Genomic DNA, 24,328 nt, shown 5'->3' on the forward strand with positions numbered 1-24,328 from the left:
GGTGTACCCTCATTATCATGTGCCACGAACTCTCATTTAAATAAAGTCTGTCTGATAGGAATGGATAATCAGACTGCAAAATCCTGCATAATTTACAATTCCACTAGTCATGCTGGTCATTACATTCAGGTTGTGGAGTGCAATAAGTGCACATTTAAGCTGCAATTGACACTTCCTCTGGAATTAACTCTACCTAATGATATGTGTGACATCTGACACTGATAGAAAAGACAGCATTTAGTTGTACTTGGTGCTCAGAGGGTGCTCATTTTGTCAAAAAAATAAATAAATAAATAAATAATAATAATAATAATAATAATAATAATAATAATAGACAAAAAAGGTAAACGTTTGGGATTTAAAAAAAATATTTATTTTTAAATAAATTTATATTTGGCAAAAATACATTGAATTTCAAATAAAAGCTGTTCTTTTGAACTTTCTATTCATCAGAATCCTGAAAACAATACATCATGGTTTCTACAAAAAAGATCATACGAAATTATTATTTTTATTCTTGAGCACCCAATCAGCACATTAGAATGATTTCTGAAGGATCATGTGACACTGAAGAGTAATGGCAACTGAAAATTCAGCTTTGCTATCAAAGTAATACTTTACATTTAAAAATATTTTAAAATAGAAAATAGTTATTTCAAATTGTAATAATATTTCAGAAATTGCTGTTTTTACTGTATTTTAATCAAATAAATGAAGCATTGGTGACTTCTTTTAAAAACACTGACCCAAACTTTTAAACAGTAGTGTATAAAAGAAAATAAATAAATGAACAAATAGTCAGTAAGTGAATAACTTTATAAGGAATGGATGGTCAGGTTAAATGCCAGAGAATGCTATTTTGAACTTTGCTCATATAAGTGATGTACAGTTCAAATGCATGATCCAAATCAATCCTGTTTTTTTCCTCCAGAACTTCATGTGATGACACATACATTAAGCCATTGAAATCGAAATACAAAAACAAAATAAAAAATGTGGCTTGACGTTTTTGTGATTGACTCTGGCTTATCTCATCATCATCTCTGCAGGTGACACATTGACCTGTCTGCAACAATGCAAGACAAATAGCTAAAATAATTCTTTTTTCATAGGGACAAAATACATTTTCAATAAAAATGTAAAATATAGTTTCATGACTTGTAATAAACATTTATAGCCTGTAATTTTTCTCAACAAAAATCATATTTTGGAGCCTGCTTACATCCATATCCAGTCTTGCGCCTCACGGTCAGGTTGACATGACCCTGCTTTGCAGCTTGTTGCATGAGTTGAACGACTAGCTGATGAGATTTTCCCACAACAGCCGTTCCATCCACACAAATAAGCTCATCTCCTGATCGCAGACGCCCATCTTCATCGGCAGCTCCATATTTCACAATGTGGCCAATATAAATCTGTACAGCCAGGAGAGACAGACACAGAAAGACAGTTAACAAAGAAAAAATCCACACAACTCACAAATCTGGCCAAAGTGAACATCACTCCTCGAGGATCATCACTTTTCAAACTCAGGGTGTTCGTGTCGTGTCAAGGGGATTCGCTTTACTGAAACACTGACATTTCTGCTTATTTTATGACTAATTGTTGTGAAATGTTCTCCAAACAGTAAAACCACTATGGAATTTTTACACCCCTTTACCAGTCGAAAAGAGCAGTATTGCAGACATCTCTGCATTTCATTCTTCAAGGGCTAGAAAACCGTCTCATCAGTTCAAAGATGTAACATGGCCTCATTAAATGGAAGAACTGGTGGTCTGAGATATATTTTCTGACTGATCGAGGCTGTACTGCACAGATCAAAGCTTTTGTCAACCTACACACACAGGGCAGATGCTTTCACTGGGCACAAGTTTTGCCAAAAGCTGAGTGTTTGTAATGCACAGGGCACATTTCACACAGAAATGGGTATCATGCACAAGCTGTGAAGACTGAATCAGAACTCAGCCAAGCTTGGACTATTACATTTGGAAAATCTTCAAAGGGTCTATATTTGTTTGGCGCCTTTGGAACAGTCAAACAGCACAAATGTACTTCTGTCTGGCATTATAACTAATTAATAGAAATGAATTAATAATTAATGTAAAAATTTTTATCAGATATTTACTTGACAAGCATAGCAATGCGTTAACCAGTGTTGGTATCCTAAACTAAAACAAAAACTACTAAAGATCGCTTTGTTTAATCTGAAAAAAGCTGACAATTAAAAAAATATAAATATTAGATGAAATATTAGATATAAATATTAAGAACTAAAATGACTAAAACTGAAAAAAAAAAAAATCAAAGCTATAATTGAAATGATAGAAATATTAGAAAATTATAAAATGGTTATAATTATAATTATTTTATATTATTTTTTAAATATGAAATAATTATTTTATAATTAATTATATTATTTATCATTATTATAAAATTATAAAATATTTTTTTATAAAAAAATAAAAGCTTATTCAAATTAATAAATTCTATATTTATTTAAACTGTTCACGTTAAAAAGACAAATCATTTTTTGTTTAAGATGTTGGGATAGATTTTATACGACTGTATAAAATAAAGTGTATATTTTAGGTCCTGTAACTGGTCACAATTTCTTAACCTATTTTACAACTTCAAAACTATCTGCCTTCATTTCATTTTAAATGGTCCTGCGGTGAGACAAATGTATTATTTCAAATATATATATTCCATGTAGACCGTATGAGAACTGCACGCATAATAATTATAAAATAGTTAGCTAAATGTAATTAAAATAGTTCAAATAGTTATGTCTAAATAACAACTACCCCTAACCACAAGACTGATTAAACAAATAACTATAACAAATATCAAACCTGACTATTACAATACTCGCAGAACTGCACAAATGAGGCCTGCACTCACCGGCTCGCCAGGTTCATTGCCTCCAAGGATCCTGAATCCAAAGCCGGTATCTTTTCTCCACAGGAAAATATCCTGCTCTTGGTAATCAGGTACTGAAAAGGAGGAAAACTAGCTTGAGACCATGATCAATCGATCTGCAGAATGACGCACAAGCTTTGATTTATAACCTAAATCTCCCACTTTCAAGAATGGCTGCTGGTTCAAGGTGGTAGAAAAGCGAACAATGCCACTTTAATGATTGTATCTCACATCTGGATTTTTTTCTAACTGGTTCACACCAATGAAGATGTAATATAATGACTATTCTGCTCAAATGAATTCGCATAGCACAACCTGATTAACAGGTATTCCCATCTGGGAAAATGATAAGCACTGACACACGTGCTTAAATCTAGATTACAGATCAAGTGAAGCGGAAGACAGAATCCAGAGATCTTTTGAAGCAGCTGTGCCCTTGAGCTTTACATCTGAGCACCGTCTCCACCACAGCACTTCCACGTCAAATCAGTCAGGACGAGCAACAGCAGAGCTTCCCCCTCTTTTAGACTTGAAGCCCTGCAGACATCAGCAATCTGTCAGGTTTTACATTATTGACCCTGTAGCTCTCCAATGCATCACATGATGTTCTGTCAGGGGACATTTATGCCAGTTAAGTAAGAGAGAGCTGGAAACCATGGCTCTGGGCGGAAATTTCTGACGCATATTTCCCGGAGATCTTTTTTATACAAGCTTACTTTTAAGAATGGGCTTCAGTTTGCATAGGCTAACAAATGCTCTGCATTCGTGAATCTACAAAGCTATTGTAATGCAGCTGGACGTTTGGAGCAGATGGCAGATACAAGGACCTCCGTCTCCAGTCTAACCAGATGCACAGCAATTTACTGTAACAGAGACAGGAAGTAGAATGGCTCCAGAGCCATACAAAATGGTTGCTGCATGGGCAATTTTCCCATACTGTTCGATCTCCATTAAGCAGCAAGGACGATTGTGGCAGACTCTGCAAATTGTGCATTATGGCAAAGACAGAACTTCAACTTAGATTAATTTGTGTTAAAGCCAAATGCAGCTGCTCACTGCTCACACTTATTGGACCGAATGCTCTCAAGTTGGTCCACAAATGACAATCAAATGGCAACGATTTAGCTTTCAATCCGTTCAAGGACTGCAACAGTGTAGTCTGATTATGGAACTGACTACCATGAGCTGGTTCTTTTAAGTGATTCAGAAACATACACCAGAACTAGTGGAAATCTCAAACAAATGACTACTGATTTGGTTCGTTTAGTGAATCAAAAACATATGGCACAATCAGAGTAGTCCAATTCCCAAATGAATGACTCCAAAGAGTTTATACTTTAGTATAACCAGTGAGGTCTGGTTTTCGAACAAATGAATTTGGTTATTTTTAGTTAATTAAAAACATACAGTCTAACAATGAACTATGAATTACTTCAATAAGTTTGTCCTATTTTAACGAATCAAAAATATAATACAATCAGTGTAGTCTAATTGGGGAACAAATGACTTTAAAGAGACTGTTCTTATCAGTGAATTATTAAAAATTATAAAAAAAATTGTAAACGCGTGTTTTCATTATTGTTGTTCATTATTGTAATTATATTATCTTTTGACTTTTTTTTTTTTTTTTTGATTAAATTATCTTTGGAACGTAATTTTTTTCCCAAAAAGGAAAAGTACTTAAAAGAACTGTTAATGGAACCATTTAAAGGAGCGGAATATTTAAGAGGTGGAACTGTTAAATTCTTTGCGATCCTATAAGTCCAACATCATCTTTCTTAAAGGACTTGCTAATGAGAGACACTAACAAAAGCAGAAACAATGAAGACACTCCAAGTTAGCAAAATTTTCGAACCCAAACATTGGAACGCTCCATTCCATAGCCTCTTAACATCCGCTGAAGGATATTCCTGTTAATTAGCCCCACTGCTCTGGCACACATGAAAGTAGTACTGGATTCCACCACTACCAATTATATGTACATTTGTCAAAAGATGTGTTCTAGAGCCCACTGGAGCGTGTGAATGCACTGATGGCAGAGAGGAGTGTAATTGGTCAGAAGTGCCTCGCCGTTCACGTTGGATTCTCACTGGCGGTGAGCGAGTAGGCGAAAGCAAAGTGAAGGACAGAAGGAATGGGAAAGGCTAATGAGTAGCTTTAGAAGTACAGATGACGGGCTCATCTGAACACAGCTCTCTGATCACAAAAGACATAGCAGATCCTAACTGACGGCTAATGGTTTACATTAGCTTTGGACAGCTATTTGAATACTGAAAGACTACAGCCATACTCAAAAGGATGTTTGATGTTAATGTACTGCTTGGCGGTGTCACCAAATTTGAAATACACAAATTACTTAACGTCTGCTACTTAATATAGAGGATTGAGTAACCGTAAGTGGTTGAAAATGTTGATTTTGTTTATGTATAGACCCTTTTTCTGTTAGTAAACATTGTGACGTTTTTCTGTGGGTGGAGCTTAGCAGGAGGCAGAAAGATTCCACTGACCGCTTCACTAATGCTAGCTATGAAGTTTGTTAGCTTGTTTTTTTTAAACAATAACTGAAGAAATTCTGATTTTACCTGCATATGTAAAGTCACTCACTGGCCGGGACTGCGATTGTTATTTCAAAAGGTTAACTTTAATGGACGAAACCAGATTGACCGACCCGCACGCGCTTTTCCTCAAAGGATGGACGATCTGACAGGATTCCCTCCGGTTGAGTGACTCACATCTAACGTGTATGTATAGTTAAGACAAACTCACAGTGTCTATCTAGTCATATATATATATATATATATTTAAATGTCAGCAGGCAACTATTTTTACAGCTACATTATATTCCAGCCATAATTAATAATAATCAATAATCTCGTTTCACCACAGCTGTCGTTGTTTTTTTGTCTGGCAGTGGCATCAGGTATGCCTTAAAATTTCAAATTGGAACCTCTACTACATTGATTCTGGCACCCAACATCACAACAAGATAACATTTTAAGCTCCTTATGTAGCCGAATCTGCGCTGGTTTGAATTGGCCACCTCCAGTTTTCCCTTTGTTTTGCCTCCAGCTAGCGCTGTGACGTAACTGTGACGTCGGGTCTATAGATTCACTATTAAGGCAAGACCCCCAGTTGAATAGGCTAAAAAAATGTAACTCACCATACTTCCCAAGTTGATTGATTACATTAAGAATGACATTTTTTCCCTTTGTATTACAAGTTTTCTGCTTAAAAATGCCAAAGATGCATTATCTAGATAAAGCCAGGTTCAAAATTCTCGTTTCCTTTGGTTGACATTTTAAGAGTCAAATGTTACTGCCAACAGGCAGGGAACAAACTCTACTTAAAAACCTTCAGAAAATGAGATACTGTAAAGTTTGGTGAATGTAAATGCTACTAAAGTGCAGAATTCTGAAAGCATGCATTGAAATTGAACTCTACAGATGCAAATAGATAAAGAACAGATAAGTGCAATAAAATAAACACTTAAAAGTGTATTAAGCATTTTTTCTTTCCATTAGCCTGAAAAAAACATGTTATGAAAAGCCAGACGGTCCAAAATCTCAAAGTTGCCTGTAGAGTCTTGCCTTAAAATTAGTGATTGGCAAATAATCTTTTTATACCAGTGTTAGATCATTTTATTCTCCAACAAAAACATTTTTAAGACCCCAAAATGTTAATATTCAGCTAAATGGCAAAGCAGAATAATCATATAAGGAATCCAGCCTATTCCCAACCAACCAAATCTGATGTCCCATTACCAACCAAATATAAAAGAGAGACCCAGTGATCCACTGCCAATGCACCCGCCACCAGAATCCCATATTACTTACGCCTACTTTCATACATGCTCCTGGACTGGGCCCAGATTTTAAAGGGATCTGGTTTCTTCTGGAGAGTTCCGTCTACTGGAGGGTCCTGGGGCAGGCTTGGCAGGGGCTGGGAGGGGGGCGGTGGGGCGGCTGACTCATTGAGCAGGGCCTGGGAGGCGTGGAGGGGGGAGTCAGTGTGGATGCTGCGCTGACTGGACACGCTGTGCTGGGAGCTGCCCTGACTGTCCTTGCGCTCCAACTGTTGCTGTGGTGGGGAAAAAAAGAGAGGAAACATGAATAGAAAACAAAAACACCACAACCTCCAAAGCGCCTTTAAGATGGACTGCAGGAATTGAATAAATGTGAAAGAGGCAAGGGAAAAAAAACTAAACATAAATGAATGAGTTGAAGGACAGAATGACGCACAACTCTCCTTACCTCTCTGTTATGATTCATTCAAGTCTGGAATTATATTGGCACATTCAACTGCTATTTTAATATTCTGACTCAACATTCAGCCTCACCCTCTCAACCAATAAACTCTAAGCAATTCAACTTATTATTTCAGCTTCAGTTATCACATTTTGTAAGCTTATTTCATTGTCCAATAGGTAGCTGAATTTGTCAGCACACCGCAAAAATTCAATCAGACCAAAAAAGGTCTACCAAAAAGTCTGAAAATCTGAAATTCAAAACCTATATTTAAAAAAAAAAAAAACTTTAAAATGATTAAGAAATATTTCTGACTATTTCTAGGTCACTAATCAAATCGGCAAATTAGAGTCATGTGATCATAGATCATGTGACTCCTTTGTATGGATGGTCAGATGTTCCAGATGCTCATTCTCAAATAAAGCTAGAAAAAATAAGGTTTTGCTCAAACTTGCAGCTTGAATGCTGCTGTCATTAAAATAATAATAATAAAAAAAAATAACCAAAATTGTTCTGACAGCTTAATTGGTACAATTTACACTTTAATAATAAAAATATATATAAAAATGCAAAAAAAGACAGATTTTCACTCCTGTTTTTATATAAATTCATGTTTTAATATTTATTACGAGTAATACATCATAATATAATTATAAAATGCTACTAGCTGGGTCGGGTAATGACATTTATAAGGTTCCCTCTTCTACAAAGTCATCTGAAGTTCTTTTTAAACCCACGCACACACCTCTGCATCCTTTTGCATCCCAGCACAACCTAAGAATCTGTGCATTACAGCAGACATCAAGAAAGGAAATAAAGAAGAAATCCAGCAATAAAAATGAAACCACAATTCAATAAGTAGCTAATAAATCCATCCAAATAAAACAGAGGCCATTTGAGATTTGAGAGACGATCGTCAGGCATTGAGGAGTCATACAAGCATAGACTCCATTTCAACAAAGTAGAAAAACCCAAGGCTGCCATTTTACCAGAAGAATGGTGATTATTGTTTCTACTATCCACAGACTCACAACTATCATCAACAGACTTGTGGAACACAAAAGATTAAAAATAAAAACACTTTAACGCTATTCTGTCCATGAAGCTCAATGGATGGAATCCTGCTGGTTTTGTTGTCTTTGGTAAATCATTAGAGGGCTATTACAGGACGCCCATGTGACCAATGAAACCAGCCCACCTCCCAGGGGGGAATACCTCCCTCCCAACCCTGACCACATGGTTTCAGAGTCCACCTCCAGTGCATTTGTATTGAAGTGCACATCAGACACTCTCTGCCAGAACAGCGGCATTGTAAAACCTCTTTGGAACACTAGACCAATGACACAGATAATGAGCAAAAGGATTCGGAAACAACACGAAGAAGCGTAACAACAAAAAAGCCAGACAAAGTGAGGGGAGAATGAGAATAAAACACCTGTACTCACCAGTTTGGGGCTCTTCTTCGCAGGTGCCACCCCTACAGAGAGCAAAAGAGACAGATATATTAATTGTGTGCACACAAAGATTTCACCTTCCCCACAGGCACAAATCTGAAAGCAATCCCAAGACAGATGGATGACTCCAATCAGGGTGCGTGGTTCGTCGGCAGCCCCCTCTCTCTTTCCGTTTCTTCTCTAGTTGCTTTACTCCGAGGGCAGCGCGGACCATCCGCATCAGAAGACCGACTCCCATTACCCTGATTAAATGCTAAGCAGACCCTATAGACTTAAAGGGACCGTTCGACCAAACCGAAACGCTGTCTCGTTTACGTAAAAAACAAAAGGAGATATTCAACAGAATGTCCTAGCTACCCATTTCCATATAATAAAAATCGAAAGAGCAACTGTGGTAGGTCACCATTCGCTTCTACCATAAGGAAAAAAGCAGCTGGGACATTTTACGAAATATTTATTTTTACATTCTACACAAGGTTTGCTGAGTATATGAAGCCAGAGATCTAATTTCAGGGAGAACGATCCCTTTAAACCTACCAGACACTGCGTGAGAGATGAAGACAGAAAAAGAGGAGAGCGACAGATAGAGAGAAGGAACGAACGAGACACAGGAAGAGAAACAGAGAGGAGCTTATGCCCAGACAGGTGCTAAGCTATTACCCATGGAGAAGGAGTCCAAGATACTGAACATTAAATTATAGGCAACGGTCAGTTCCCCTCTTACTGAAACCATCTTCCAGCGTCCCTGCCCCTCGCGATGTTGTTGCCGAAGGATCCTGCATCTAGAGCCAGTCCTTGATTCTCCTGTCTTTTGAGCTTCTCTTTTTTCTCTCCCTCTCCCTCTCTTTCTCCTTCTTCTTTTTTTGCCCTCCCCCTCCTTGTTTCGATGTGCATCACCCTCGCTCCGTCCTCATGTGTTTGCTCCTTCTCTCTGTTTCTCTCTCCCTGACACGAGCTTTCTCGCGCTCGCTTTACCATCGTACTCCCTCCTCCAAACACCGTTTCCCTCCCACTTCTACATGCGTCGGTGTGCCATCGCCCCCTCCCACGCCTCCATCAGAAAGGTTGCCTCTGAGAGGCCATGCATAAATTATGCATTATATTGATGCACATCATTTATAGCATAAAAAAACAGGAAATTGAAATTGAAAACGGATGTCTTGCATGGTTTCCACTAGGGCAAGATTCATTATTGTGATCACGCCAAACACGAGTCTGCCTGTGATTTCACAGCTGGGTGTGTGTGTTTCACTGCATGGTGCTGTAAGGTCCTAAGCGTGCACGTGTGTGTGTGTGTGTGATCGGCCCTCTGATTCCAGTCCCTTGAGAGCAAGTCGTCTGCGTGTGAGCACGCCCACGGTAACACACATGCGCACTTGCGTCCAGCCTGTCCTGCACACATTGCTCTCTCTTGCAAAGTACTTCTGCTTTTTATTCTGATACATCTCCAGGTATTCAATCTTCCATCGTCCTTTCTGTCGCAAATTGACCTGCCCCATCAAGCCCTGCCTCCACCCTGACTCATTATCCCCAAAACAAACACGCTCATCCTCTGCGGTCTGCCGCCTCCCTCCTCTCCGACCCTCCCTTTCCTCTCTATGCTGTCTCCACTACAGTCCATTAATTGTTAAAAGTTTCTGCAGCATCTCTACACACCCTTTTTACAAACACACTCTCCTCATTTTTCTCTTTTTTATGTATTCACTTCAAATCTCGCACCACAACGTTTTGTTTGGTAGTGCAGTTTTTCTGAAAACGTCGCAATCATTTGACCTCTGGTCTTTTGAAATTTATTTTTTACAAAGTTATATCTAATAGAACTAATTTAAATAATTTATTTTATAATATTAAAGTAATAGATGTGGATTACTGTGATGTTTTTATCCGCTGTTTGGACTCTCATTCTGACGGTACCCATTCACTGCAGAGGATCCATTTGTGAGCAAGTGATATAATGACACAGTTCTCCAAATCTGTTCTGTTGAAGAAACAAACTCATCTACATCTTGGATCTAGGGCCTGAGAGGGAGTACATTTTCAGCAGATTTTCATGTTTGGGTGAACTATTGCTTTAATTGCCTTTGAGAAATTTATGAAACTGTCATTTTAAAATTAACACTGATTATATGTAGGCCAGGAATAATTAATACTTTTTAGAACTATCATTAAAGACGTTTAGTACAGCCTCTCAATTCAATCGATTTCAATTTATTTGTAATACTGATGAAACTAAACGTTGAAGATTTCTATGACCTCAAGTGTAATTTCAGTTATATTTTCCCTGCTCAGAAATACAATTTCACAGTTGCGCAACAACAAGAAAGCATTACAAAAAGTATGTGAGTTTAAGAGTGTTTATCTGTGCAGTTCTGATTTTATAACCCAGTGAGTGTCTGGAGGTTGTTGCTTATAGAGGAGAGATGCTGCCTAATACCTGGTAATCAATCAATCCATTTCACTTAACTGGGCACATAATGGCTTTATCTGAATCCCATAAAGCAGTGCTGCTTGCTGAATGAAAAGCAAACAAAGTGACCAATGCATTAAAAGTGGATGACTCTTATTGTGATTGCTTCTTAACTCTTGGACCCGTTTCAAATTCTATAGTCATGCAATTTGAGGTAGTTTCAAGACCTCTGCCATTTCCTCTGCTCCTTCCTTAGTGCAGAATTGATACCATCGGAGCTCAACCAGTTCGTTATTTACTCAGAGGCTTGGGCAGAAGAGCCGAGAAATAGCGATTGACACTGGTTAAATTTCAGTTCAGCACAATATTCAGATATTTTGAAAATTAACTTAAATGATTCAGCTCATGCCTGAACTCAAATTATCAATATTGTTGGTATGAGAAACCAAGAGCTCCCTCCATAACAGTGTTGAACATGCCATCGGAGGTCAGCAGGAACACTGGTTACAGGTCAGTGTGAACCACGTCAGGCACAGAGGAAACTAATAAAAAGGTTTAGCAGGAGAAGATTATGATGCACTGCATGTGCACATGCATGTGCATAAGGGCATGAAGAGAGTGAAGGGTTTGTACTGGACCCTCCTTCCTCGCCCAGGCTGATGGGAACAGATTCTGACGGTCAAGACCATCTGTCAGTGATGCAGTCTGACACGCAGAGGAATGAAAGACAGTCTCCCAGGAGCCGCCGCAACAGCATGTGAGCCTCTGGTGTGATAGCAGACAAAAAACCATTTTCATGCAAGACTATTGTGAAGTTCCAAAAACTTGTCAGGCAGCATTCTAAGGCATCGCAAGCACTCCCTAAGAGAAGCCTGTTACAACAGGTAGGCAACTGTCTTCTGAGATAACTAATTTTAGTCAAAGGGCAACTTCACTTTTATTTCACAAACGGAAATGCATTTCTACGACCTCTATGAACCAACTTGGTGGACAAAGCAGGAGATATATTGATTATAAATATACTTTATTTAATACTTAAGAGTTAAATATATATATATATATATATATAGTGCAGTTTAATTAAAATGTATTATTTAGCACAATAATATATTTTGATAAGTTTTGATAATAAATTCCAGATGGTGGATGAAGCGCAAGAGATGCTGAAATACACTTTGTTCAGAACTGAAAAATATCAAACAACTGTTCAGTGTAAAGGCCTGTTCACATCAAGCATGATATCTATAACCTTAAATGATAACTTTATTACATCCACACCACTAGTGATAATACTTATAAATGTGCATTGCAGTAATGTCACCTACTTCTTTAAATTCTCCAGCTCTTTGAAGTTGTTTGGATTCTGATTGGCTGTCAATGTTTTTATCATTCATCATTCATCAAAAAAAAATAGTTCTGAGAGCTATTCCAACTAAATTGTTCCTCCATGTTATAACAATTCTTATAGAATTGGAACGATTATTACGTTTTATAGGTAGTTATCATTCCTCGGTGTGAATGGCCCTTAATTAAAATGAATTATTTTACCCAACTTTGACAAGTTTTGTGATAAATCCAAAATGGCATATGAATGTAGCCAAATGCAAATTCTAATTACACTTCATTCAATACTGTAGAGTTTCAGTAAAAATATTTTAATGTAAGATGTTATAATCAGAAATTCTGATTATAAATATAACTCACTCAGTACTAAACAATAATTTGAATTCAATTGAATTCAATTATTTGTGTAATTGCTGGCAAAATCTGGCAATGTAGATAGTTCTCCTGACAGTTACAAAATGGCCTTAGAATACAACTCCCTGCTCACTAGGTATAACACAGCTTATTGTGTGTACATTAAAATAGTCTTAAACTGACATGGCCTGCAATTGGAGGTGGCAGGGCATGAGGTGATGTTAAAATGGCACTGTGCATACTCACACACTCACACACACACACACACACATAGATTCAGCTCTGATGGCTATTGTACTACTTCCCCTCCATTGCTTGTGTGGATTCAGTAGGTCCACACAAACATGTCAATCAAAATCATTCAAGGGTAACACGTAATGAAAGAATAAGATGCAGAGTGGACTTGAAAACACCTGTCTGTCTCTGTCTGTCCTCACTGCCTGCTGGCATTTGTTCCAGAATGTGATGCGCCTGCATGTTGTGTGAGAGACAGACCCCTCCGCTTTATCATTTTAACAGGAAACCCCACCGCAAAGTGCAGCAGAGCATCGTCATGGAAACAAGGTGTGAAATCGTGTGATTGGTGGGTTCTATGCTTCACCCCTTCAGCAAGCCAAAGGGTGAGCAGTCAGGGAGAAGACGCTCCTCGCAACCATTATCTAAAAACTGATTTTTCACCAAAAACCTCTTGATTTCATACAGAGCCAGGCCACCACTTCTTTTGGACCACTGAGTAATTGTCTGCAACTCCAAATATTCAGCAAAAATTAATGCAGAAAGTGCAAAAAACCTCGCTGGAATGCTTTTTTCCAAACATTAAATCAAGTTACTTTCGTACACATCACTAATCATGGTCGTTTGTCTTCCGACAAATGAAAATGAAAAACTAGACAGCAATGCGGTTTCATCCTTAAAAGACCATCTTAGATTAACCTCCCTGCTGGTTTAAAGGCCGTTCACACCAAGAACAATAAGTGTAATGATACTACTAATGTTTGATCATCTTTCTAATTCTTTGACAATAGGAAAGTCCAAAACACACAACAATAATAACATGAAGAAACAATATAGTCGGAATCCCTTTCAAACCTTTTTTTTTTTTTTTGGATGAATAATAAAACATTGACAGCCAATCAGAACTCTCCTGTCTTTAATGAGATGAAGCATTTAAAGTGGTAGACGACATAACCTCAGACTGCAGATTTAATAACCAGAACATTATCATCCGTTTGTGTTGGCATCAATAAAGTTATCATTATGCTAATGAGCTTCACTTTATGATAACGACAGAAACAAGAAATGCTTTCTGACAATTCAATTTATGAATTGAGTGATTAAGAGGAAAACAACTTGAAATGTATTAATATTCACTGGGATTATTTGCAGTGACTCTAAATCTTTGAATTTAGAGACTTTATATGGAAAAAATAGAGACAACTAACAACTTAAGGACAAGACAAAAGCTATTTATCCCAAAGAAGTCTAAAATGTCTGCAAAAAGTTATTCATAGCATTCTCCTCTTTTTAATGACAGTCAGTGAGAACAACAGCCCGACAAATGTGTTTTTCGCTCTTGGAGCGAATAGTTTAACGTTTTACGATTTGTTGTGTGCTTTCATTTCCCTCTTGGTGGGAATAAGCCTTAACACACTTATTTGGATGCTTGGAGTAGCAGCTAATGAGACCAGACTAGCCGATGCCTGAGTAGAAGCCGGTTTCATATTTGCTGGGGAAATCGAGATGTGTGCTGTCAGTGCTGATTGATGACTCATAAAGGGAGCAGATCAGATAGTAGTATGCACCTTTTCATTTCATCACACGAGCCATAGCCAGAGCATCCCTTACTCTCTTTCTCAAAGCAGCAGATTCTGATAAACACCAGGAGGAGGAATTGCAATGAGGCTAGAAATGGCCTTCTACATGTCGCAGCACTAGCGATTCCACCCTGACAAAAATACATAAACATACACACTTCAGGGAGACAGAATGGACTTTAGGGCCACTGACTCAAAGCCATGATGCATTCAGCTCGCAAACACACACATAGTGTTGAACTGATTACCCTGGGCATAACAGATGCATAAATCTCCTTTATACTGAGCATTTGCAAGCGTGACATTTAGACCTGAACAGTTGAGAAACGTCTAGAGGAAAAAACTAACAGCGGTCAAGCCTCGTGGGAGAAAAAAAAGTCAACGATGGCAGCCCAACATTGGAAACCACAGGTTTGGTTTTATGCTCTGTAAAGCATCACATAAGATCATAATTAATGCTTGGTTTTGAAGTAATATTTTCTTGGTTCAGTTAAGTTTTCTGGGTACTAAAATGACTAAAAATTATGATTTAGAAAATTTTACAGTTGAAATAATACAATATCTTTAACAGAAGAATTAATGTAAGTGCTTTTATAAAATTGCACAAATGTTTCACATTTAGGCTTTAAAATACTTTAAAAGTAGCCCCATTCACTTTCATTGCAAGAGTCTCAAAATAACCTCCTAATTGTCATTTTTTATATTTAGAACTTCATACATATTTCTGTGGTAAATTATCAAATTATTTAAAAATGAATAAAATTTATTTTAAAAACATTCACTTACTTTTGTGGTAATCAACATTATGCTGTGAAGGCTGTTGATTGAGTTTAACCTGCATTTAACCCAAAATAGTTCTTTAAGGAAAACCACTGTATTACAGAGCAATAGCCTGGTTTTAATGTGCAAGTAAAATGTTCAAACAATGATGATGTACCAGTAATAAAGCTTTAAGACCACCAACCAAACCTGCTGGACCAGAGGCACAAAAACGGACACAAGCTCAAATGAAGATCAAGTGAAGCCAAAGCATCTATAGGATCTAGATAAGATTCAAATATCCAGAGAACCAGCAGAGTCACAGTGCATTTCCTACAATGAGAAATGTGTTTTAATAGGCCAAACATGCTGCAGCTTCAACATGTGAGTATTTGTGTGTATGTGTAAATATGAGTTTAAAGGAATGAAGAGACATAAATCATGTTTCTACCCATTAGCGTTTTCTTCTGACTCTACTCTAATTACTAGGCCAGCGATGAGTGACTGTTGATGAAAAGGAATGGTGTGTGTATCTGCGTGTGTGTGCTGGATTTGCTGCATGACATCAAGGCCAGCAATTAAAGGTAAGATGTGAGCACAGAGAATACTTAAAACATCCCATACACATTTTAGAGACATTAGAGAACATCTCTGGTGTGAACTTGGATTACTTCAATGACAATTAAAGAGGTTTTAACATAAATGTTTATCTTTTTACCCTCACATATAATGTTAGTAAAGGTATTTTGCACCAAAACAGTCATGGTTTAGTATTAAATTATAATTTTTAGTATTCAAATTATAATTTTTGCTTTAAGATTTATAAATAAACATTCTGCAAATGTTAGCAAAATATAATTTGAATAAAAAAAAATTAAAAAAAAAATTAATAAATTATATATATAAATTTAATTAGTATGTTTAATTATACATCTGAACTACAGAAAAGTATCTCCAGTTATACTTTAAAAATGAATTGGAATATGCATGGATATAAAAAAGCTATCTTGCTATCTTATTCTGTGTAATTCATAAGTTACACTACAAGTTATGTGACGTCAGTTCAGTATGCCATCAAATCCTGGAGGACAATTTGGCTTTACCGAAATAGCAAGGCGGCAGCTCTATTGATGAGCCATAAAAGATATAAGCACTGCACACACTTTTGTTTACATGCTGGTAACTGTCCCAAATGACAAATGGGGATGTTTTAATACAACAGGCTCTGGCCTTGCAATTGGCATGCGGCAATTTCCTGGCCCTGTTAAAAGCACTTACACAAGACAGATAAAAGCGCTTTCAATTCATCAAATTAATAATCCGAGTACCAGGCTCTGACTGAATGCTCCGAGAACAGGGAAAACAGGATTTTAAAGTTCTGAAAGACCTGGGGATTTGTGTGCGCAAAACTCTTGGACTAATTCTCTCAAACTGCAACTTTATATGAGAAGTAATTTATTTCTTTAACAGTCAGATGCTGGTATTCAGTGTTTTCTCTCATTTTACACACACACACACACACACGTCTCTCCTTTCTGCTTAGTCTGTCTCTCGGTTTCTTTCAACTCTCTTTTGCCGTCTGTAAGGCAGAGGATTTCCACCAATAGCAGGTAACCATGACATTTCCATCTCAGCTTCCTCCCCCAAAATTCAAGACATAGAGAGAAATCTGTGTAGAGGTACCATGAGAGTTAACAGACAGCTGATTTTGGCAGGCCTCGAGGGAAAAGAAGTCGTCAGACTTCATATTCATGATCAGCACAGACCTCTCCCCTAAGACTGTCTCTGTCTGGACACTTTCCTGTCATTCTCTCTTCATTTGCAGTGCATGAGCTCTCATTCAGGAACTCATTCTTCCTTGTTTGTGGTGTATTTTATGTATACTTCCTTCTCTACACTCGAGTAGCAAGACTTTTCAAAATATGCATAAATCAGGTCCATATTGCAGGACCCTGTTCTCATTCCCATGCACAAGAAAACAATAGCAGAGTCAAAAAAGTGAGAAAGCAAGCTTACTATATTTGAAAAAGCAGAAATATGTAATCAAAAATCTCCCACTTAATCAGGAGCGGTCAACCAGCGATTGTTATTTTATGTGACGTTTAAATGTTGGACAATCTAAAATAGGGAGATTTGTTTGATAGGGATGCATAATATACACTAAAAAGTTTGGGGTTAGTAAGATTTTTTTAAATTTTAATAAGCAAAGATGCATTACATTGATCAAACGTGACCGTAAAGACATTTACGATGTTACAAAAGATTTCTTTAAAAAAAAATGCTGTTCTTCTGAATCTTTTTTCAACATTGATAATAATGAGAAATGTTTCTTGAGCATCAAATCAACATGTTAGAATAGGTGTGTTCGACTTGAATGACATCAAAGTACCGCGAGAGCGATTCGAAAGCATAAGGATCCATCTGCTCTCTTATTACTCTCACGGTACTTTGATGTCATTCTGCGCAGCGCCGCTTCAAGTCGAACACACCTAAAGATTTCTGATGGATCATGTGACACTGAAGACTGAAGTAAACTAAATTTAATAAATTAAAACAGAAAACAGTTATTTTAAACAGTAATATTATTCACAATGTTACTCTTTTTACTGTATTTTTGATCAAATAGGGAACATAAGATTTTTTATAATCGACTACTTATCGGCTATCAGCTATAATATTAAAATAATTATTGCTTAATGGCATCTGTCAGAATTTTTATATCTGTGCAGTCTAATGACGCCATAAACCCTGTACACTTTGACTAATAGACCTTAGAGAGTTTTTCCACTTGCAAGAGCCTGTTGTGGAAGAAATATTTTCTTCATAATTTCCTTGTGAGCTCACCTCTTTGCACCAGCATGGTCACCTCACTGCCTTTGGGGCACTTGCTGAGCAGATCGACCACCTGATTGTGCGTCAGGTTCTGCACGTTCCTCTTGTTAACCTCCATGATGATGTCTCCCTCCCTCAGGCCTCTGCATCGTGGGTAATCCACTATCTGCTTCACTCGCTGGCCTCCCCCAGACGGGCTGTCTGCTATTGTGAAGCCAAATCCTTTGTCACCCTTCTCCATGTGGACAGTAATGAGCTCGGGCTGGGTTGCGATTGAAGACGCCAACGTCACCACATCGCTGGGATAACCGTGAGAGCCATTGGAAGCCACCTCTGCTGAAGGGCTGTGGGGGCGAGGTGGGTCGCTGGAGCCGTTCAAACTGCCACCGCCACCTGTAGTTTCACTCCCGTGGCTTGATGGTGAGTCGTAGCTTTCTTTTCCATTGACAATGATGGGTTCCTTGTCTAGAATGGCCACAGAAGTCACCAGGCTGGTGTTGGGGTCATCAGGGTCAAAGGGTAAGGGGTAGCCACGACAAAGTTCAAGGTCCACCATAGAGCCGATAGGGATGGACTGGAATATCTTCACAACCTGGGCATGTGTGTAACCCAACACGCAAGTGTCGTTCACACTCACAATTACGTCACCTGTGGGAACAAAACAAAACAGATGTTGGCCCAAGAACAAAGACTGCAGATGTGTTGAGACCACCGTTTTCAGTTGTACCTGTTTCCATCTTTCCATCCAGAGCAGCTGGTCCATCAAGCACCAGACTCTTAATCTGCAGGAACTCGTCTGGTTCGTCTCCTCCTACCACGGTGAAGCCAAACCCACGCCTACTCTTCTTCAGCTTGGTGTTAATGAATGTCCCCTTCAGTTCTGCAGGGTTCCTTGTGAAAAATGGCTTCCCTCCTGCAGTAAGAAAAGCATTGCACTATTTGTGAGCTATGGGAATATGTGAAAGTAAATCTGTTGGCCCCTCCATACGAGATGGTTATGGATACCTTTGTGTATTACAACACAGCAAATCTTGAGAACATTTTGAGTTTCAAAAGCTGTACAACAAAGTTAACTTTACCAACCACAGTGTAATTAAATTGCCTTGACAAAAGCAGCATATTTTATGTATATCTGTCTACCGATATACCAACTAACTGAATGTCTATCTGTCTGTAAATGTCTGTCTGATAACTAATAACTATTTGACTAACTGTCTGTAAACTGTCTAACTACAAACTAATCTATCTATCTATCTATCTATCTATCTATCTATCTATCTATCTATCTATCTATCTATCTATCTATCTATCTATCTATCTATCTATCGATCTGTCTCTCTAACTTTAATCTATAACTTTAATGTCATGTCAACATCCAAGTTGAACCTTCCTTAGCATTACTGTCAGGAATGAAATTACCAGTGTGTACTTCTGAGAATTTTGTGAATTAACTGTATTGTGCATTATCATAGTTGTACAGCAAAATGGCAAAATGAATGTTAGTAGATGCATCAGCTGGCAATCAGTCCTAGATCAGAGCAAAAGTGCTGTTAGTACAAGATACAAGTTAGAATGAGTGGAGAGAATGGAGGAGCGAACACAGATGAAGAATGTGATTACTAGATAGATGATGTAAGATCTGTTCATCATGGTCTGTTATGACAGATCAGAGAAAACTGCAGAGATACCCTAAGGAGAGAGACGCACTGTACACTGAATACAAATGACTGGACATGACAGAGAAACAGAGCTGTCCGTAACAAAATAAAATCTAAATGCACACATAACCACAATGGAGTCCAAAGGTCTGAGACCACTAGTGGAAATGTGTATATTTCTATTTTCTAATTTAATACCAATTTTTCATTACAGATTACATTGTGACCATATCAAATTTGAGTGAAAAAAAGTTAATTTCAGAATGCCTTAAATAAATAAATAAATAATGCATAATATTTTTAAAGGTTTAAATTTGATTTTGAATCCGAGACTTTCTATATGGACCTATTATATGCCATTTTATATATATATATATATATATATATATATATATATATATATATATATATATATATATATATATATATATATATATATATATATATATATATATATATATATATATATATATATTGGTCCAAGGTAAAAAATCTAACATTCTCATATTCTTTAAAGCATAAGCTTTGGCTGAATTTTCATGCGTCAAGTCATTACTGATACAATCTTTTGAAACGACAGCATTTCTCTTCACTAATTCAACACATCCTTGACTTTGACCATAATGCATCTTTTGTATCTAACATTATTGAAAGCCACCATGGTGTGAGGTTCAATGCATTATCTTCTACAAAAAAAAAAAAAAGAGCTTGCTAAATCTCTAAAAAAGCAGCTTATCGTTGAGTGTTCAAACAATACAGGGACGGAAGAGACAGAGAGCTGAGGGAAGGAAGACTTGGAAAAAGTGAACAGGAGTGAGTGAATAGTGAATGTCCACAGAGGAATACGCCACGCACGGGTGTGTATGTGTTTGTGTTACAAACAAATAAAGGAGGCAGCACATACGTTTAGCCCCCAGTTGGGATGCTAGTGGAGGGGCGGTGCCAGGTTCTCTGTAAGTCTCTTGGTGGTTAGCAGCATAGCTCGCTAGCGGTGCTCCTGTCGAATGCTCCTCTATCCATTCTGAAAGAGTGAAGGGTGCACTTCCTTTTTTGTGTGTCTCTCAAGCCAGTTGCATTTCCTTTCCATTCAAACTAAAACTGAGGCTGTGCAGCTGCCAGCTTTACACCTTTAGAGCCCCCATAGTGTCCTAACTTCCTCTAGGTGTAAAACTTTGCATATTGTCAGTACTGTATCACAATCAGTGGCAGAATATGAGATACTTTTGAACTTAAGGGAAAAGATATTAGATAATCAAGAAAGCAATATTCAACTGAGTTGGCTGGGAACAAGATCAAGGACATGTCCCAGCATGGCCACCTGCATTTCAGTAGAACTTTCTAGACCATTTATAGAATGAGTAGCCTTTAACCTGAGCTCATAATTCAATTTCTTGAAGTTCCAAACTTGTATGACTTTCAGAATTATAATCAGTTTATTAGCATAGTTGTGGAATAGTAGATTATTTCTCTCTTCTGGAACAACACGAGAGACATTTTTATTTTTTATTTTTTCAGAATCGGTGACAGAATTATTGGGTGAACTGTTCTTTTCATGAAGTTGATGAGCTAATTTTGACTTTAAAGGCTACTTTTTAAATATTTAATATTAACATTAAGTAAGTAAAATGCATTGCAAAAAGCATTTCATGTTGACATTAATATTGGATTCTCCTTGTTATTAACTAGGAATAAAAAAAATAAAAAAAACAGGTTTAACAAAAAACAAACTAGCTTAAAACATTATCAGTTATCCATTAAAATGCATCACGTCTTATGTACTGAAATACAATAATTAAAAAACACCTGTATCCACTTGATGTTAGACTTCTCTTTTTGCTTTCTTTCAAGAATTAAACACTGTTTTCAGCAGTAATGAATCAGTGAAATAGCTAAATTAAAAACTTAAGCCATGAAAAGATTAACTGTAATCCCACCATTTCAAAACCAAAGCTGCAAGAAAATTCTAAATGACAAACATGGACAAGATCAGAAACGGATAAGAAAAGAAAGAAATGGTGGCATGTTGGGCCTGAAACGACCCTTGGATATACCGCTCACCTTCAACGGGCTGAGACTGCTCCAGTTGCTTCTTCCTTTTAGCCTCCAGAATTGGGTTTTCATACTGCGTCTTCCTGTTAATATGGCTGGGAGGTGGTGAAAAGGGAGAGAGTGAGAAAGAGAGAGAGAGGTAATAAAGATGAGTGAGCAGAGGACACAGTCAATAACAGAACCAGAGGGAGAAACAGGGAATAGAATGAGAGGGCAGGTAAAGGTTGAGCATAAGGAGAGCAGGTAAGCGGACGAGAAATAAAGTGAATTAATTCAGAGAAAAGGCAGTAACAGAGGCTTAAACTATGGCTGAAAGCCTCTGCATTCATTTAAAATTCATTTAAAACTGAGGGGGAAAAAGTGTGCTATTCTCTCTCATCTTATGTGCTTAAAAGCAAAATCTCTCCACCAGACTAGACAAGCTCAATAAACACAGATCAAAAGCCAAAAATAAAACTCCATCACCACATTTACCAAAAAATACAGATCGCACCCAGCTGCGATCCAGGCCACTTTCCAAATGGCCTGCGCAATTTACTAGGCAAATACTGCTCAAAACGTACATAAACATCTCCAAAAGACAAGAACCGGAAGGTTTCCTGCCTCTGAGGTATTGCTTTGAAACAACATCAAAACATATGAATGCATTCATATTTATGCGCTACAAACCCACGGGTCCCTCAGAAGGGGAGGGAGAGAGAGAGAACAAGATTTCAAAATGGTAACCGTAAGAAAGGGTATGAACAGCCGAACCAGAACAGACCCGATCAAAAAAATGGCGCTTGCTTCTTTCATGTTTCAGGATGATGTCATATATTAAAGATGATTTGAAGGTAATATTGATGAGTCACTTACTCAACATAATACACCCCGTACACTGGATCATCAATCTTCTCCCAGCCTGTGGGCAGCTCTGGAAAAGAAGCAAAACAGAAGACATTTTCAGCTCATTAGAATTAATTTAATGAGGCTTTTATCAAGTCCTTTGTAAAATGATGTCTTGATTTTTCAACCAATTAAAATTCACGAGGTTTCAAAATAACAAGCTAGACATTTTAAAATTATAAAGACCATTTCGAGCAGATTATATAATTATCATGCCAACTGCATCATTTATGGTTTTTTTTTTTTTTACATTTATATAACTGCGCTGCAGAATGCTTGATTCTAATTGGTTGCCAGATGTTCTAAGGTGTTGGTTATTGTCATTATCACTTTACTAAATCACTGACTTATTTCTATGATGTCAAAGAGATGTATAGTCTACACTCTAAAACAAAATGGTGCTATATAGCACTAAAAGTGGTTCATTGGCTCGTAAAGAACCTTTAAAGGGGCTTAACAGGTTCTTTGTACGACAGTAGGTGCTATATAGCACCTTAATCACCCCAAACGACCATTGAAGAACCGCTGAAGAACCATACAGGAGCTTAACAGTTTCTGTATATGGTAGCGGTGCTATATAGCAACTCAGTCATGCCAAAGAACCAGTGAAGAACCTCTGAAGATCCACTGAAGCACCAAGATCTTATGGTTCTACATAGCAACATTTGACAAAGATGCTGTATAGCACCTTTAAAGATATGGTGCTATATAGCACCAAAAGTGGTTCCCCTTTCCACGAGCCAACGAACCACTTTTAGTGCTATATAGCACAATTTTTTTTTAGAGTGTACCACAGCGAAAAAAGAAAACAAAAACAGAAAACACTATTTTGTTTTCCTTGCACGAAGAACAGAATAAAAACATCCCCTACTGTTAAAGTGATGGTTTTGAGTCGGTAAAAGAGCATTGAGTGACTCATTCGAACTAGCAATGACGGCTTGATGCTGAATCAGAGTTCTACACACAGAAGCATTAAAGATTTAAAACAAGATAAACACATGTACACTAGGTAACCATGATATAAAGTAGAATAACTGATAAATAAAACTCAGACTTTCATGAAATGTAATGTAAACTCTTCAAGGAATATCCAAAAAAATCCATATTAATTGAGACATCTGACTAGGGATACAGAAAATGCTATAAGAGTATATAGTGTGTGTACAGGTCTGTCATTTGTCTCCAAAGACATAGCTCTCTGACAAATCCTCCTTGTGATATTTACATAAACAGCAGATATGTTCCCCGGCATTTCCAAATCTCTTGACCTGGCAAACAACAAAAATACGAACTGCACCGAATATTTCAGGCAAAGGTTGGCAAGTGTGCAAAAACAACAGAAGATACTCAGAGATTTGATCGTGACACTGTTAAGGCAAAAAGATACACAACATGTCTTCTCTAGAATAATAGAATAATCATGAAAAGGCTCAGCCACGTTTGACATTGAAATGTGCTTTCATGCATATGAAAATATTGCTTTCTTTACCATGGCAATGCCTGAAATGTTGTAGCGTCTGGGACACAAAGCTGTTCTATTAGCATAGTGCCTGCAGCACACAGTAAATTCATCACAGCACCTCCCATAATGAAAACTTGCCAGTGCCAG

At 37.5% G+C, this 24,328-nt stretch overlaps 1 protein-coding gene across 4 annotated transcripts in view; it reads right to left on the minus strand.

Moving 5' to 3' along the window:
• Positions 1 to 24,328, minus strand: part of LOC306855402 (membrane-associated guanylate kinase, WW and PDZ domain-containing protein 1-like) — a 126,151-nt gene that overhangs the window by 11,103 nt on the left and 90,720 nt on the right. For 3 of the 4 annotated variants that reach the window (XM_079394107.1, XM_079394105.1, XM_079394104.1), the window contains 9 exons: positions 22,690 to 22,747; positions 21,844 to 21,929; positions 20,690 to 20,806; positions 18,855 to 19,040; positions 18,140 to 18,775; positions 8,609 to 8,640; positions 6,753 to 6,996; positions 2,902 to 2,993; positions 1,223 to 1,415 (listed from right to left, as the gene is read on the minus strand). In XM_079394107.1, coding sequence (XP_079250233.1) covers positions 1,223 to 1,415; positions 2,902 to 2,993; positions 6,753 to 6,996; positions 8,609 to 8,640; positions 18,140 to 18,775; positions 18,855 to 19,040; positions 20,690 to 20,806; positions 21,844 to 21,929; positions 22,690 to 22,747 — 1,644 coding nt within the window. The remainder of the gene's footprint in view (positions 1 to 1,222; positions 1,416 to 2,901; positions 2,994 to 6,752; positions 6,997 to 8,608; positions 8,641 to 18,139; positions 18,776 to 18,854; positions 19,041 to 20,689; positions 20,807 to 21,843; positions 21,930 to 22,689; positions 22,748 to 24,328) is intronic. The other variant, XM_079394106.1, reaches the window with a different exon arrangement.

Source organism: Barbus barbus (genome assembly GCF_936440315.1).
Source record: "Barbus barbus genome assembly, chromosome: 35".
Taxonomy (NCBI): Eukaryota; Metazoa; Chordata; class Actinopteri; order Cypriniformes; family Cyprinidae; genus Barbus; species Barbus barbus.